Source organism: Podarcis melisellensis (assembly GCF_964234715.1).
Source record: "Podarcis melisellensis genome assembly, chromosome: 6".
NCBI lineage: Eukaryota > Metazoa > Chordata > Lepidosauria > Squamata > Lacertidae > Podarcis > Podarcis melisellensis.
This window is the reverse complement of record NC_138538.1, coordinates 5,836,642-5,852,994: the sequence shown is the minus strand read 5'-3', so window position 1 is coordinate 5,852,994 and position 16,353 is coordinate 5,836,642. Positions and strand designations below refer to the sequence as shown.

At 46.3% G+C, this 16,353-nt stretch overlaps 1 protein-coding gene across 16 annotated transcripts in view; it reads right to left on the bottom strand.

Annotated features, from left to right (window-relative positions):
- TPD52L2 (TPD52 like 2) overlaps positions 1–16,353 on the bottom strand; it is a 45,058-nt gene that overhangs the window by 12,224 nt on the left and 16,481 nt on the right. For 4 of the 16 annotated variants that reach the window (XM_081917227.1, XM_081917238.1, XM_081917242.1 and 1 more), the window contains 5 exons: positions 13,988–14,154; positions 11,501–11,649; positions 10,173–10,232; positions 7,180–7,239; positions 2,137–2,238 (listed from right to left, as the gene is read on the bottom strand). In XM_081917227.1, coding sequence (XP_081773353.1) covers positions 2,137–2,238; positions 7,180–7,239; positions 10,173–10,232; positions 11,501–11,649; positions 13,988–14,154 — 538 coding nt within the window. Of the gene's footprint in view, positions 1–2,136; positions 2,239–7,179; positions 7,240–10,172; positions 10,233–11,500; positions 11,650–13,987; positions 14,155–16,261; positions 16,333–16,353 lie in introns of those variants that run through there. The other 12 variants (XM_081917237.1, XM_081917241.1, XM_081917230.1 and 9 more) reach the window with 5 other exon arrangements.

Genomic DNA, 16,353 nt, shown 5'->3' with positions numbered 1-16,353 from the left:
CAGTTTCCAGGAAAATGTTATCAAGACCAACGCATTTATGAAATAATTCTCTGGGACATTTAAAGCAAGCATGTTGCTTTTGGTAAGAAAACGGTGCTATCTGCTAACTCGAAGAACAACACACACACAAATACACATATAACCACAATGTACTAGAGGTGGCAATAGTCCTGAAAGTGCTATTATGTGATCAGAGTTCATATCAAGCGCTTACCACCCAGATATTCCCAGCCAGAGAGGGAAAGGAGAATGTCTGAGAAGAATCAATGTTGCAGTGAATACAAGGGCTCAATTCTACGTTAAGTACTATTAACACATTAAGCAGTTGATGTATACAATATAGTGTAGCACAACACAGCTTGCATTTATAAAAATTCTCAAGAGTAAGGATTGAAGGGGAATCATTTGCTGTCCTGCATTTCACAAATAAGTGTGAACCTACCCTGTGAACCTTGGATAACTTCCTTCCATATTCTCTTGACCAAACTAAAGTGGCAACTGTTAGGATATTTCCGTTCCACCTTAAAAGGGAGCAGGCTTTGTGAGTCACAGAGTCTGCGTATTTCCTGTTCACAGGATGTTTCTGTTGTGTCTATGCTTTCGTTTCACTCTCTGCCTGAGCAGACCGAAGCAGGCAGTCATGTTTTTTCTTTGTTCTGACCAACGCTGAATAAACTTCTAAATAATACTCTCCTGCGTGCATCTTTCGCTGTGCAAATTCTGCTGATAGAGCGTGCATCAGTTCTGGAATGTCACAAGCTATTTTCTGGAGCTCGTGTCGCTAATTGCTGATACTGTATCTACGGGAGATCGATGGATCGTCCGGAGGTGACGTGGGGGCCATGATGGGCCATATCTCCCTGGCAGTATCCCAACAGCAACTTCACTTGTTGTAAGTTAATGCTAGTGGTGCATTAAATGGGCATATAGCATTTAAATAAGACTTCATGTGTCTTCATGGGGAAATGTAGCGTTAGGTTTCTAGTCGGCTTTTAGCCCTGTATTTAGACTACCACCAGTTCAGTTTAAGATGAAGGCTGAATCAGTTCCCAAACCAGAAACTGCATCCTTCAACAAACCCTACACAACTATCACCTGATTGCAGGCTACCAAAGTTTGGAGCACATAGACAATTTGCAACGGAGCTGAACTCTAGTGAAAGTCTAAACATTTAGGGGATGTTTTGATTGTTTACTTATAGGCCGCTTTTTCATGAGATTGCCCAAACTGGCTTACAGCAAACATCGAAATATAGAGCCTTTGAAATACAAATATACAAAATATAGAACATGTCAGTAAATAAATAAAAAAGCCTAAACCAATTTGGCAAACAGAGAATAAATTCAATATTACACACACACACGAAAATTCTAGGCTTAAATACATAAATACAACACTAAACAAGAGTTAACCAGCAATGAAGTTTTTGGTACTGGTCTTGCTGCACTCCCAAGAGGGGAGGGGTAAGTCCACAACCCAAGTTCTTACTGAACCCATGAACAAACAGGATTAGACCATCTAATGGGTTAAATGGGTCGTCCCCCCAACTGACCATTTAAATAATCAAGCTTATAAAACATTAGGTGTGTAACAAGCAGAGAAATCTACGCCAAACAAGTGTTATTAAGTTCTGGACACAAGTTCTAAACTTAGTTGCTTATACTGTAGTAGTATTACACAAGCACATGTGTAGGCAAAGGACATTATAGAAATCAAAAAAATCCTCTGTAGTTTTTCATCTCAGAAAAACAGCGAAGCAAAAAAGAAAAGAAATCAAAGAATTTGTTTAAAAGGTCAGTTTATGTTACATCATAGCGTCTGGCGGTGGGGGACCTGCTTCTAAAATCAGCATAACACTAACTGCAAATTCCTCAGAACTAAGGGGAACATTGCTTTTATCAGATATCAATAGGGCATTATTATTTTATTTTTTTAAGGAGAGGCCACCAAGGAAAGGCCATTCTTGGCTTCAGAGAAAATGTCAGTGAAATAGAAAGTCTAACATTCGGCACCTCTCGCCCCTGTAACTGGAACCAGTTAATAATACCAGGGCTGTTAGATACTGATTGCTACTCTTGCACTGGGAACATGCTCAACTTCCTCTTCCCTTTGAAGCAAATATAGCGCAAAAATTACCTCATGTCTCCAAGCTTCCGGCTGATCACAGAACCCACATTGGAAAGGGCAGCCGAAGTCTTCTGCCCTGCCTGCGAGAGAGTTTCCTGCGTCTTCTTGTAGCTAGGCAAGAAAAACAAGGCTTGTTAGCAGCTGAAGACAGCAATTAAGGAGGAAGAACGAGGCGGCGCTAGGGGAAAAGGCAGCTGGTGTCTGGCAAACAGGGCTCTTGTGGATAAGGGAGACAGCGGCACTTCTGACCAGGGTCTCATTGTGGGCAAGCATCACTTGAGGGTCATCCATCTTCATTCCTAAACACCATGCAGCTGTGGTTAAAACAGGGCATACGCAGCTGTAAGTGACACTGGCATACATCTTCAGAGGCATTTACTGAAACTAAAAGACTTCAATGAATAAGTGAGAATGGCTGGAAAGCTGTTCAGCTGGTTCCCAGTGCAATGATGGGTTTAAAGCCCTTTTGCACAGAAGCAGCGAAGTTGATTCTTTAACATATGCCTTTACTAACAGTGCTGATTTTTAAAAAATAAAATCTCACTGCACAGGGCTAGAAGCGTTTTCTCACTGCAAGTCGGTCAAATTGGATTTGGGGCATCCGTTCTCCTTACAACCCCCGGCTTTTCCCTTGCGCCCATATTAAAAAAAGAGGATTTCTCATCTACCCAGAAATTACAAAGCAGCCCCCATCACCCCCGCAAAAAAAGCTTTCAGCTGGCGACAGCATTAGAAATTTAGTAGGAACAGTTAACAGTGACAAGTTAATTCAGAAAAAAATCAGCCTTGCTTCTGCTATGTAAGGAAAATGTTTCCCATCAGTTACCATTAACATTGCTATTTTAAAACAGGGACAATAGCAACACACTCCAAAGAATTGAAGTACCCATTTCTGGGACAGTTTTCTGCCATCAATCCAAAGACTCAGATGGCACAGTCTTTATGTTTTAGTTCTAAACACAGTATTTCAGTCCCTACTGAGCAAGCCACTAACATCCCCAGAAAAAAAATCAGTGCACAGAGGGAACAGATTACAGCCAAGCACCTTTTAAACTCTTCCCCTGATAGTTGAGGCTGGAATTCTGCATGCACTAGTAACCTAAACTCAGTGGGACATGTCCCTCATCAGCCACGTACAAGATAAGGCTATTCGCATTGCCATTAATTAGGATAGCATTTTTTGTATACAAACAGCCATCGCTGGTGGTGAGTATATTCCATATCCTAACGAAGTAAGCTGTTGCACAGTGAATCCTCAAACTCACTGCCCCGGGCTCTCGTGTGCTAGCTAAGATCACTTCTAGTATCAGAGCCAAGCTGGAGAGAAAGCTCAGACTGTGCTCCATGGAGAGACAAGACTTGTCCTCGCCCGTGAACCCAGGCCTCCGGTTCCTTCCTCTGAAAAATTATTTATTATCTATTTATTAAATCTGCACTGCAGCCTTCTTCCCAAAGGTGCCCAGTTCTCATTGAGGCTGGCAATTCTTGTGTGTAACCTGGGCTACTTTAGATTTACAGGTGGGTCCTCACTTTGAAGCTTAATAGCTAAAAGTAGTGCTCCAGTAGGAACACACCCGTTGAAAACAAACCTGCCAAGAAGGCTAGACCCACCCCGATTTTCTATGTAGAGGGTCTGAGATGGGAGCCACAGCTGCATCCTCAAGAGCCAAGGCCATTTTACTTGCTTTGTTTAAAGTATTGGCAGTTTCATTAAACATGGCTGCAGCTATCCCAGGTATTGGTCCTCAGTTGTTTAAAAGGGCACGTGAATGTCATTTGTCTTCTTCAGCATTCTCCTGCCCTGCATTAGGTGTTAAGATACTGCAAGGGTCGGCTGGGGACGACTTAGCAAGACCAGCTGTCATGTAGCTGTACCTATTATTCACCCTGACACCAAAAGCACCCCCTGATTACAGACCAGCAAGTTCCTAACCAATTGTCCCCCAAAACGGGGGGTATAATCATCTGAAGGGGTAGGCTAGCAGCCTCCGGTCTCTGTATTACTCAAACATTAGGGTTTTTTTAACGCTAACCCTAAGCCCCAGCATGGTTTCAAACACTCTCTTCTCTTTCTCTGGCTCAGACATGCAACACAGAAGCTCCTTAAGCACTGTACAAAATCTGCTTCTAGCCTATGTGTCCCAGAAGCCAGATTTTGCTTCCTGTGCTGACAAGAAAGCTTGTGTATTTGCTCGTACCGCTCTGGAATAATACTGCTTATTCAGCTGAGGCCTCCCAAAAACCCATCCTGCCTTTCTGCAGCCCCAGCTGTCTTAGCAGAAGCTGAAGTTTCCTAAAAATATAGGGAAGAGATATTTGCTTTGCAATACCCTAATACACAGTCTTCCACAAGCCAATGCCCTTCCAAATATTTTGAACCAAAGATCTCTTCAGCCTCAGATCTGTGCTAGCTGGGGCTGATGGAAGCTACAGTATGAAACATCTGGAGGGCACTGGGTTGGGGAAGGCTGATGCAGACCTCCACCCCTCTAGTCATTTGTCACCAAATTCAGTGAAGCCTGAAAAGGAAGGCTAGCACAGCACAACTAAAAAAAGGAAAAGGTTAAGGACCCCTGACAGTTAAGTCCAGTCACAAATGACTCTGGGGTTGCAGCGCTCATCTAGCTTTACAGGCCTAGGGAGCTGGTGTTTGTCCGCAGACAGTTTTTCCAGGTCATGTGGCCAGTTTTTCCAGGTCATGTGACTAAGCCGCTTCTGGCGAACCAGAGCAGTGCACGGAAACACTGTTTACCTTCCCGTTGCTGTGGTACCTATTTATCTACTTGCACTTTTGGCGTGCTTTCAAACTGCTAGGTTGGTGGCAGCAGCGGGGACTGAGCAAGGGGAACTCACCCCATTGCGGGGATTTGAACTGCCGACCTTCTGATCGGCAAGCCCAAGAGGCTCAGTGGTTTAGACCACAGCGCCGCCCTCGTCCTTATAGCATGACTAGAGGTGTTTAAAAATTCAACTCCGGAAACTTTCCACCAAAGTTGACTTCCTGCTGAAGTTTTCAGGAAGCTGAAGTTTGCAAAACTTCCTGATTTGCTAGGAGGTTTCCACTCAGATTAAACTCAGAACAAACTCTGATTAAACCCCACCAAAGAAAACGGCTTTCTGTTAACTCAAAGCAGCTGCTGGGGTTTGTCAATGCATAGCAAGGTAACTATACGCTTTCGTGGGAGAAAGCAGGTAGCACTTAATCTCAGTTTAATGAAGGTCAAGTTCCTCTCTCAGAATTTCCCCCTAGTCAGCCAAAATATTAACAGGGAAAAAGGGCAGGTAGCACTGAGAGGCAATGAGTTAAACAATAAAATACTCCAAAAGCAGACAAGTGTTGTGGGGAGTGGGGAGGAAGGGTCAAGCTCCACAAACAAGTCACTAAGGCCAAGTACTATACAGTCGTACCTCTGAAGTCGAACAGAATCCGTTCCAGAAGTCCATTCGACTTCCAAAATGTTCGGAAACCAAGGCATGGCTTCTGATGGGCTGCAGGAAGTTCCTGCAGCCAGTCGGACGCCGTGCTGGGCGCTCGGGTTCCAAATAACGTTTGCAAACTGGAACACTCACTTCTGGGTTTGTGGCGTTTGGGAGCCAAAACATTCGAGTCGCAAGTCGTTCGACTTCTGAGGTACGACTGTAAATCCAAAGCATCTTCTCGCAGAATAGGCCTTTCCCAGTTCCTTATTTCTGATGCAGTCCTATCCTCCCTATAAAGCCACTCCAGAGGACTGGGAGATCCTTCAGAGTGGCATTCAATGAATGAAGTGCTGCAGCAGGACTGGAAACCAGTGACCCACCCACCTCTCACATGTGTGCAAGCAGAAATGCATTCCATTCCAGCCTCAGCTTCTCTGAATTCAAGTCAACAGGGACTCTTCCTCCCTCATCAGCTCCATTGAATTGAACGGGAAACAATCAAGAGTTACAGGGTTCTTCTATTACTTCCACTTATTTCAATGGGGATAAGATGCTCTCAATGGGGAGAGGCACACACATGCTTGCAGTTAGGAATTATGGAAGCTGGCTCTTATTTCCTTAAAAAGTGGCTCCTGGGGACATCAGAAGAAATATGCTGATTATGGTAAGATCATATAAGGACTATAACCAGAAGTTTCCTAGACATAAGGTGAACCAAAGGAAATTGTTGCACTAACCTCCTGTTGAAACTAGGATTGGGAATCTACGGTTCTCCAGAACCCTCATCTAAGGGTTACAAAATGCACCTTTCTTAAGCTCGTTTTAATTTATATGCAGTAATGCTTCACACAGGAGCATTAGTGTGCTTGGTTGGGTTCACTGCAAGGCCCTGTGAGCGGACTGAATACAAAACCTTTAAAAAAACAATAAAACTCCATTCCCTTACCATCTAAATTCTGCACCAAGAAAAAATGCATTCTACGACTTGCAAAACTATGCCATTTGCAACCATTTTTCCCTTTCTAGTATACTGTGGGTTCTTTTTCCTCGTTTGCATGATTTATTCTGCTTTGCTAGTCATGGGTGGGGTACAGTCACTGAAGTTCTCTGGCTGCTGAAATTTCAGAAATGCTGCCCACATACTTTCAAACTTTTTTTTTTACACCCCTAAGGGCTAGAATTCATGCATTTAGAAAAATTAATTAAAAGAAGAGAACCTCAGGATTCTGGTCCCACTATTACATTCTGCATTAAATTTTGCACTCCCGCAGAACCGCAGTCCACAAGCAAGAATCATCGGCAAGCTTAAGCTGCGAGTTAACCTGAACGAGGCCTATGAAAAGGAAGCACAGAAGCAGGCGAAGGTGTTCACTGCCAAAGAGCAATGGGCAAACGTCAGGGTGGCAAGCATATCACAGATAAGTTTATGGGATCTTAGAGAAAGCTGCCACGCAGTATGCTGCAGAGTCTAAGTCATCCTTCTCCCATTATCCCTAATTAGTCAGCAAAACAATCGGCGTTTAGAGAATGGAGACCAAGCAGGAAGGCAGTTAGTGCAGGGAAGGAACTGTTAGTTGCAGGATGCTATTGGAATAAGGGAACGTGCTTTAGGCTGAAGGTTAAGACACTCACGCTTCTGATTGGGTTAATTTCTCATTCCAGTCCTCCAGGGTGCTGCTGGCCGAAACATATCTATAAATACAACGGAAGTTAGAGAAGGGGCCAAAACCTTTCTTCCACAGCACTCCAAACCACAAGGGCTGTCACAAAGTCATCACTATTCCTTCAAGCTTTTGTATTTATTCCTCCCTAGTTTGTGTCATTTCGAGCTCAGATTCCTTCCTGTTCTCGGGGCGAACCATCGAAGACATGCAGTCTTAAATAAATAAAATGTTCAGGTGTTGCAAAAATGGTCTCTCCAGCTCCTTCCTTTTCATGCTTGCGGAGGGCGGGGGGAAGGCACCGCCCTAGACTTAGCAGTCCTACTTTGCTGCCGTTAGATTAAAACAGAGCCCATCCCTGCAGGATCAGGCCCACAGCTCACCTAATCCAGAATCCTGTCCTCACAGTGGGCAGCCAGATGCCCTAATGGGAAACCAGCAAGGCAGGATTCAAGCACAAGAGTTTACGCTGGGTGTTCAGGGAGGTGCATCAAAACAGCAACCGTTCTTCTTCCTTCCTTTGGCAAAGGCAGACACGCCAGCGACCCCAAGGCTACTTTAACCAGCCTCTCCCTTTCCCACTATGGTTTGGTTGAGGCAGCTGCGTCTCAAAGAAATTGCTACACATACCTTTACGCGACTTAACATTTGCCAGGTGCTTTGTTTTAAAGTGCAATTAAGTTTAAAAGGCTGCAAGGCTGCTGCAGTGCAGAGAGTGGTGGAAGGCAGGTTTTAAACTGCCATTTCAAACATTTATTTCTATGCCTCCCCTGCGGAAAAATCAATCTGAAAGGCTAGATTTGGGGGGGGGGGTGGAGAGAGAACGTGTCTCACTGTTGCCTATGGCTTGGGCTACCATTTGCAATTAGATGCACTGCAGCATGTGGGAAAATAAAGAGTGAAGACATAATTGAGCGTCTTAAAACAAGGTCACACTAAGCCTAGGATTCTATAAATACAAGTGCTATAGCAGCCTGTTAACACCCAGTCTTCAGAAACTGCTTTGAGGTTTTTTGTTGGGGGGAGGGGGCGTTTTACAATCAAGCAGTGTATAAATGAAATAAAATTAACATTTGGCTTTTTGAATTTTTTTTCTGCACTGGGGAGGAAAGTGCCTGTTTAATAGTTAGCTGGCTGGCTATAACTACCTAGTCCAGTCCCAAATATAAAGAAAAATACAAGCCAAGACAAATAATTTGGGTCAAAAAGAGTTCTAGTGGGCCAGGCTGCCAGCTTTAAGCTGAATTGTCAGGCTTGTAAAGTAAGTAAGCCTGAAAGAATCACTACTACCCTGACTTTCGCTCAAAGGGGCTGTCCAAGGATCAACAGAGTGCCCTGTCCAAACTCCACCAGCTTATTTGGACTTCTGCACCAGGCACGGGGCAAAGGGATTCTCATACGCTAATTCAGGCAAGGGTGGTCATGTTGCCAGCATGCAGACCTACATATACAGGCATGCACGCAGTCGACCATATGGACACAGCTCCCTCCCACAGCTCAGCAACACCACATCAGGCAGCCTCGGCCCAAATCTCAAGCCAGCCAGGAGGCTGCAACACAGCCATGTTCAAAGTTGCTCCATCCTGGCCTAGAACTAAACCCTGAATACATTTCTAGGCGTGCTTCCTCAGCAGTGAGCAGCACTGAACTCGGTGGGACCTTTGAGCAGAGATGCACACAGCAACACTGCAGGTCTATCAGCTTGAAGGTCTCCCACAGCCCCATCCATCCTCCTTTGCTGCCTCTTGCACCTGGAAGGACAAGATGCTGCTGCTGCCGTCAGCTCTCTCACCCCCCCAATGAAGGAATGATGCCTTCTGTGGCCACCTCACATAGTGAAACCCAAGGCACCATTTCTCCTTTGCAAAGCAGCCTCCAGAAGAAGAGGTTCCCAGTGAAGAAGCAGTGAGCCAGGGTGAAGAACCCTTCTCTGCTGCCCGCAAGTGTTTGCAGGGGAAAAGCAATGGGCAAGAGTTGAGCATCCTTTCCCACTGCTGACCTCCCCCTTTCAACACCACTTTGTAGCCATGGAACATACGGGTATTCAACTAAGTTTAATTCAGAGTATAGTCACTGAAATCAATCGACCTTAAAGTAAAGGGACCCCTGACCATTGAGTACAGTCGCGGACAACTCTGGGGTTGCGGCGCTCATCTCGGTTTATTGGCCGAGGGAGCTGGCATACGGCGTCCGGGTCATGTGGCCAGCATGACTAAGCCGCTTTTGGTGAACCAGAGCAGCGCACAGAAACGCTGTTTACCTTCCCACCGGAGTGGTACCTATTTATCTACTTGCACTTTGATGTGCTTTCGAACTGCTAGGGTGGCAGGAGCAGGGACCGAGCAACGGGAGCTCACCCCATCGCGGGGATTTGAACCGCTGACCTTCCAATCGGCAAGCTCAAGAGGCTCTGTGGTTTAACCCACAGCACCACCTTACTTAGTCATTAATTTTAACGAGCCTACTCTGCATAAAACTTTTACCACCCGACGGTTCCAGCCGAAAGATAAAACCAAGTTACGAAACTGCATTTGCTAACACCCAGCCTTCACATTTCCCGCTATCCTTTGTCCATGGTCTGCATGTGAGCATCAGAATCTGAAATGGTAAAACCTCCCTTTTGCCATGTACAGGAGTGATGCTAAATTAACGTAGCCAATTCCCAGCTGGACTTCTGCAATGTTTCAATGTGGCCTGGTAACTGATTGGAATTTTCCTTTCTCTATGCAAGGAAACGTCACGGAAGCCAGCAAGATGAGCTTAATCTTGAACGGGGACAAGAAATGTTTATGGGCAAAAGAATGGAGTTTTGACGTTAATAAGCGAAAGGCCCAGAAGTTGCTCCTCCAACATCCCAAGCACACAGCCAGCTTCCTCTGGGACCAAAGTGAAGGGGTAGAATGAGTCAGAGGAAAAGAGCAAGGAAGAGGGAGTTGGTGCTTGTAAGGCAGGAGAGGAACTCACAGGTCCGATCGGGTCAGTTTCTCATTCCACTCTCCAAGTTTCTCAGAGGTTTTCATATAACTAGAAACAAAAACCTGGGGGTCAATCACACTTTTGAAAGCTGGGGTCAAAATGGTTTCAAGAGAGGAGAAGAAAACCCAATAGCCAAGAGGCAGGTGATGAAATATTGACCCAGCCTGAGAGGTGGGTCTTGGCAGCACTCCTGTCAGAGAAAAATGAAGCAGTGTGCAAGATTCACAGCATCCTGGGATGGGGAGCTAAAGTGTATTTGTAGCTTTGATATATGCATACAGTTCCTCAGATGCCTTTGGGAAGAGATTGTGATTTGGAATTATAAAATTAAAGTTTTACGGCATGAATGGATTGGGGTGTGCACTGCAAAGCTGCTACAGCTGTTCCTCAGGCAAGCAGAAGTCTTGGCAAGGAGGGTTTTAAAACCAGGGGGTTCTACGTAAGTCAACATGGCAATTAGAAGCCCAGACTGCGATCCAAAGAAACACCAAGCCTGGATAGCTCAGTTGGTTAGAGTGTGGCGCTGATAACGCCAAGGTTGCAGGTTCGATTCCCGTATAGGGCAGCTGCATATTCCTGCAGGTTGGACTGGATGACCCTCAGGGTCCCTTCCAAGTCTTCAATTCTATGATTCCACTACCATCACAAACAAGCTAACGGGCACCCTCTATTTGACGTAACTGGCAACGGGAGCTCCATGCAGGCATCCTTCAAGTCTCCTTCCCTGTAAAGCAAGTGTGAAGAAGTGGTTCTGACTGTTGGAGCCAGATCCTTATCTCCCCTACCCTTCATGGCTCAGATCTGAGAGGTGGGCATGGGGTCAGGTGAGGGGACGCTCTGACGTTCCAACAACTGTTGCGGCTTCAGAGCGCTGGGCAGGCCACGCAAGGAGCCCTGCGTGGTGCTTTGGAGCGCTGCCGATCAGCTGAGCAGGGCCTCTTGGTCAGGAGCAAGGAGATTACAAAGAGCACCATGGCTCTTTGCCAACCCCTCCAAGCAGCCAATCCCAGCTGGCCTGCCCCACTGATTGGCGGTGGTAGCAAGCCTCCCTTGCCAATACATAACTGGGAGCACTTTAAGGCTGCGCACTGGCAGCCCTGTCGCGTGTGTTATCGGTTGTGGCTGTGGTTTGGGGATAAGTCTCCTGGACCAGAGGTCCCCCACTGCTATGGTAAAGGTAGATTTACTGCTTCAGGATCTCAAAGGATAAAAAACTCATATATAGGACTTCTCTTTTCTGTTGGAGCAAGCCCCAATGGAACACCACGTCTAATTCTGCAAGTTACGGTGGAAAAATCACCCTAGGCAACACCTACGCAGTGGAGACCTGGACATCATGCCAGCTCTTTGAGAGGTTTTGCTTCAGGCCATCCAAGGGGGTCAGGCCCAGCTTTCTCTTCAGCTCCCCGCAGTGTCTCTCTTTGGCAGCCAATACCTGGCGCAGGGTGCCTATCTCCTCTTCCACCTGCAAAAAAAGAGGAGAGATATCTGGGTTAGAGACCCGAGTGTTGCAGGAGCAGGTACCTAACGATTCAGCATGGAAGGTGAGCTGTGACGTCCTGGCCTCCAAGAGACGAGGCAAGCAAGACATGAACCACAAAGCATTTTAAATGTATTAATCAACATAACTGCTTATTGCGCTAAACAGCTTTAGCTTTGTTCTGCAACTAGTGGGCTGTGGCCACAACTGGGTTGTAGCCTGTTGTAACGTGTGAGGCAGCAGTGGTGCTACCAACATACAAATACTTCGCAAAATTAATAAGTAGGTCGGGCTAAAGGTAGCTCCCCAGAAGACTGAAGGTTATTTATCAAAAGCACTGTTCCCCTGACTTGGGTCTCGGCTGTCTTGGAATTACAATTCCCATCATCCCTGACGACTGGTCCTGCTAGCTAGGGAAGATGGGACTTGTAGTCCAAAAACAGCTGTATACCCAAGTTTGGGAAACGCTGGCCTGGAGCAGAAATGGCCAGAAAGTAGGCCACAGTGGGCCGCCTAACAGCTGATGGTTTCTGGGATTCTTGCCAGAACACTGTACTAGCTGGACCTTGATCTGATTCTGCAAACACTCTTTGTGTACACAAGGCAAGAACTCGGGGCCACTTCCTACAGATTGGTTGTTCCTTAACTGCCTAAGTATTATGGGCATGTGATTTTACTTTTGTGAGTTTAGACCATGCAGTTTTTGATTTAAAAAAGTAGACTGCATAGAAGTGCTATCAGCCCTTGTACAAATAATATAATTGATTAGGGAGTTTCCCCAGCACATCAGCTTTAAGGGAGACCTGACACAGCAACATTCCTGATGGATGTGTTTGTATGAACACAGCTCTCTGTTTCCGCAGTCAAGTTTCACATGCAGGCCAATTTGTGGTATGAAGCCCAATCAGGAGAAAGATAAAATATCAAAGTGTTGCAATGTGTGAACAGTGGACCTGACATATCAGTGATTTGCTTCCGGTCCTCAAGGAAATCCACTGTCATTTATCTACAGAGGACTGTGTGTGTTGCAAAAGGTTCCTGGACACGTTTCGGGACATACCATCTCAGCTTAGCTCTGGCCAGTGCCCTCCAATGCTAGACTTTAACACTATCCCACAGAAGCTAAGTGCACGCCTAGAATGTGCCAAAGAAAAGGGTTTTTTAAATGGAAAGTATTCAGCCACCTTTCTTTACTAAGCAACCACAGGATTCCTAAGGAGCAGGGTCTGAAAACCAGTTTTAGAAAACCATGCCCCAGTTTTAGAAAACCATGAGCAGGATCTGTATTACAGAGAAGACCTACTGCCAAAGAACAGTGCAGTGTTGGAACTGGAATGGGGAGAGTTTTACATCCCCAAAGAGATAGCCATGAAGCTCACTGGGTAATCTTGGGCCAGTGCGTCACCCTAACAACTCACAGAGTTGTTCTGAGGATAAACGTTGTGGAGACCACATCTGCCACCCTCCACTTCTCAGAGGAAGGGCAAGACAAAAATGTACTAAAGGGATACTTGAATTTCCAGGTAATGTGGCTGTTTGCATAGTAGCACCTTCAAATGCCACAATATTGTCTAATACTAATACTACTACTAATAATAATATATTATTTATACCCCGCCCATCTGGCTGGGTTTCCCCAGCCACTCTGGGCGGCTTCCAACAGAACACTAAAATACAATAACCTATTAAACATTAAAAGCTTCCCTGAACAGGGCTGCCTTCAGATGTCTTCTAAAAGTCTGGTAGTTGTTTTTCTCTTTGACATCTGATGAGAGGGCGTTCCACAAGGTGGGCACCACTACCGATAAGGCCCTCTGCCTGGTTCCCTGTAACTTGGCTTCTCGCAGCGAGGGAACCGCCTGAAGGCCCTTGGCACTAGAGCTCAGTGTCTGGGCAGAACGATGGAAGTGGAGGCGCTCATTCAGGTATATTGTACCAAGGCCGTTTAGGGCTTTAAAGTCAGCACCAACACTTTGAATTATGTCTAAGACTCTAAAGCAGTGTTTCCTCAAACTTGGGTCTCCAGCTGCTGTTGGACTACAACTTCCATTATCCCTGACCACTGGTGCTAAACTAAGGATTATGGGAGTTGTAGTCCAACAACAGCTGGAGACCCAGTTTTGAGGGAAAACTGCTCTGAAGGAACATGTCTACAAAAGAGGGAACTACAAGGTTACACCAGGCACTTTAGAAATTCTGTTCTGTGAGCTTTCTAAGTCTGAGCTCTTTAGAGCTACAGAGAAAGAATCATCTGGGCTCCCTCGTACCACAGCAGCAGAGCACAGCATGGAGAAAAGCAGCGTGTGAAGGCAGCCTCCTTTACCTTGACCAGCTCGGCCCTTAGCTCTTCTTCCTCCGCTTCTGTGAGCCCATTGTAGGCCGAGGCCCTTGCAGGAGGAGCAGCGGTGGCGGCAGCACTCGTGTTATCCACAGGCACATCTGTCATAGTATCCGACAACAGACCTTTGTTGGGAGAGTTAAGGTTGATATCTGTCATGGACAAGAAGCAAACCAGGGGGGAAAGGATAAGCAGCTAAAAGGCAGAGCATGTTAGTCTTGCAGGCGCCCCTCTATACGGCGAAGGAGAAGAGGGAAAAGAGGAACAGGCTGCTCTAAATGAGGTCCTGCCCAAGAGACCCGCAGAAGCATATTTGCATTATCAAGAGCTGCAGAGAAGCAGCTTCCCACAAGCTACATCCACAACAACTGTGCGCCGTCTGCTGTCCCTGGAGACATGGCCTCTTCCCTTCCCCTCCGGCTGACATGTTCGGAAATGGCAATCTAGCGATCTTGTCATTCTCCTTGCAGGGAGAGCAGGTAACTCAAGGCTGCCTTGCACAGTAACCCAGCAACAAACCCAGGTTTGCCAGAGCATACATAGGGACTTGCCTTTTATTATCAAGGCCATCTACCTTAGTATTGTCTACACTGACTGGCAGCAGCTCTCCAGTTTCAGAAAGGGGTCTCTACCAGCCCTACCTGGAGATGCCAGGATTTGAACCTGGGACCTTCTGCACTCAGGGCAGATCCATAAACTACAGTCCTTCCCCTTCCATACCCTTGACAGGGAGCCAACGCTAGTACTGGCATTCTGAAGACTACATCTTTACTGCACACATCCTCATATTATTCTCATTCCCCCTGCAAAACGAAGGGGTGGGCCTATTAAGACCACAATGGGTTGCCTTGCTTCTTGTAATCTATATTGGAAGTGCGCCAAGGGATTTGGTGGCCCAGCTGCCTCAGGAGTGATATTATGCTGATAGTCACCGGCAGAGGAGCTCCTCCGAGCCCAAAAGGGTGGGGTAAACAGAACGGTCTCTAGTTGCTTGCTGAACATGAGATTGGGGCAGGGTAGAGGAAGTGTGATACAGACGAGGCAGAAAAGCCGAAATCCACACTCTGTTCCAAAGTTCATGGAGGAGAAGCTTGCTAAGTTGCTATCTCTACACCAAGCTTACCTCATCGTTTTGCTGCAAGGCTACAAATCACCTTGCTGCTTGCTTAGAGGGATGGAAGTGCAAGACATGAATATATGAAGCTAATGCAATATGACCTTGCTGTCGAAGCCCTAACCATTTCCACCAAGATGACCGTCGGGCAAGATGGAAGGGAGGCTTTCCTAGGTAAATCAGCCACAAACAAATGTGGAAGGCAAGCTTCAGAAGTTTTTCCAATTCTGCTGAATTACGTTACTCTTTGGCAATTGCGATGACAGCCTCTAGGGCAGGGGTGGGGCACCTGAGCTGGGGCCCTCCAATTCCGCTCCAGACATTAGGGGTAGATGAGACGTTTGGGCCTCAGGCTCCCATGCCAGCTCTAGAAATTGCAAGATGCCCACTTTTCAGCATAAAAAGAAGTACTCTTGCTGTCTTTACCCCTCAAAAGCCCTGCAGATAAGACAGCAGATGCACTTTCAAAGACACAAAGGAGCAGGCAAAAGGTTAGGTTTAGCAAACAAAGCATCACTACACACACGACTGTGTGTTACTGCTCACAGCAGACAGGAGTCAAGAGCCTACATAAGTACGTTAGAAATTAATGCAGCTGCTTGAAAAACAGAGGAGAATCGCACAGACCGTATGTTTTCATTCTTTGCTGGTAAGCATCAAAGGCAAACCTCTCAAGAAAAATGAAAGCAGGGAATCTACTGAAGCTCAAAGCTATAGCTCTTTGATCTCAAGCTAACCCACTTAAAAGGATGGTGGGTAGCTCAGATTCTCTAGCTCTGAATTCAGCCTCCTGGAATTCCACCGCAGGTCCTCCCCACCTAGCTCCCCGATCAAATCCTTGGGGCTCCCTGCGTAAGGGGTAGCGCAAAATCAAAGACCAAGCTTAACATTTTGAGTTTCCTGACTCCCATGATCACTCAGCAATCTATATGCCCTGCCCACCTAAATTCAACCATCATGCCCATCCAACCAAGGTTCAAATCATAGCTGTCAACTTTTCCCTTTTCTTGGGAGGAATCCTATTCGGAATAAGGGAATTTCCCTCAAAAAAAGGGAAACGTTGACAGCTATGGTTCAAATCCCCACTCCGCCACAACCCCCACTGAGTGTGCTTGGGCCAGCCGTTGCCTCTGAACTTGACCTACCTCACAGGCTTGTTGTGGGGATTAAAAGAAGAGAGGAGACCTAAGTAAGCTCTCTGATCCACCAACTTCTTGCCTCAGCTGGGCCTACACAG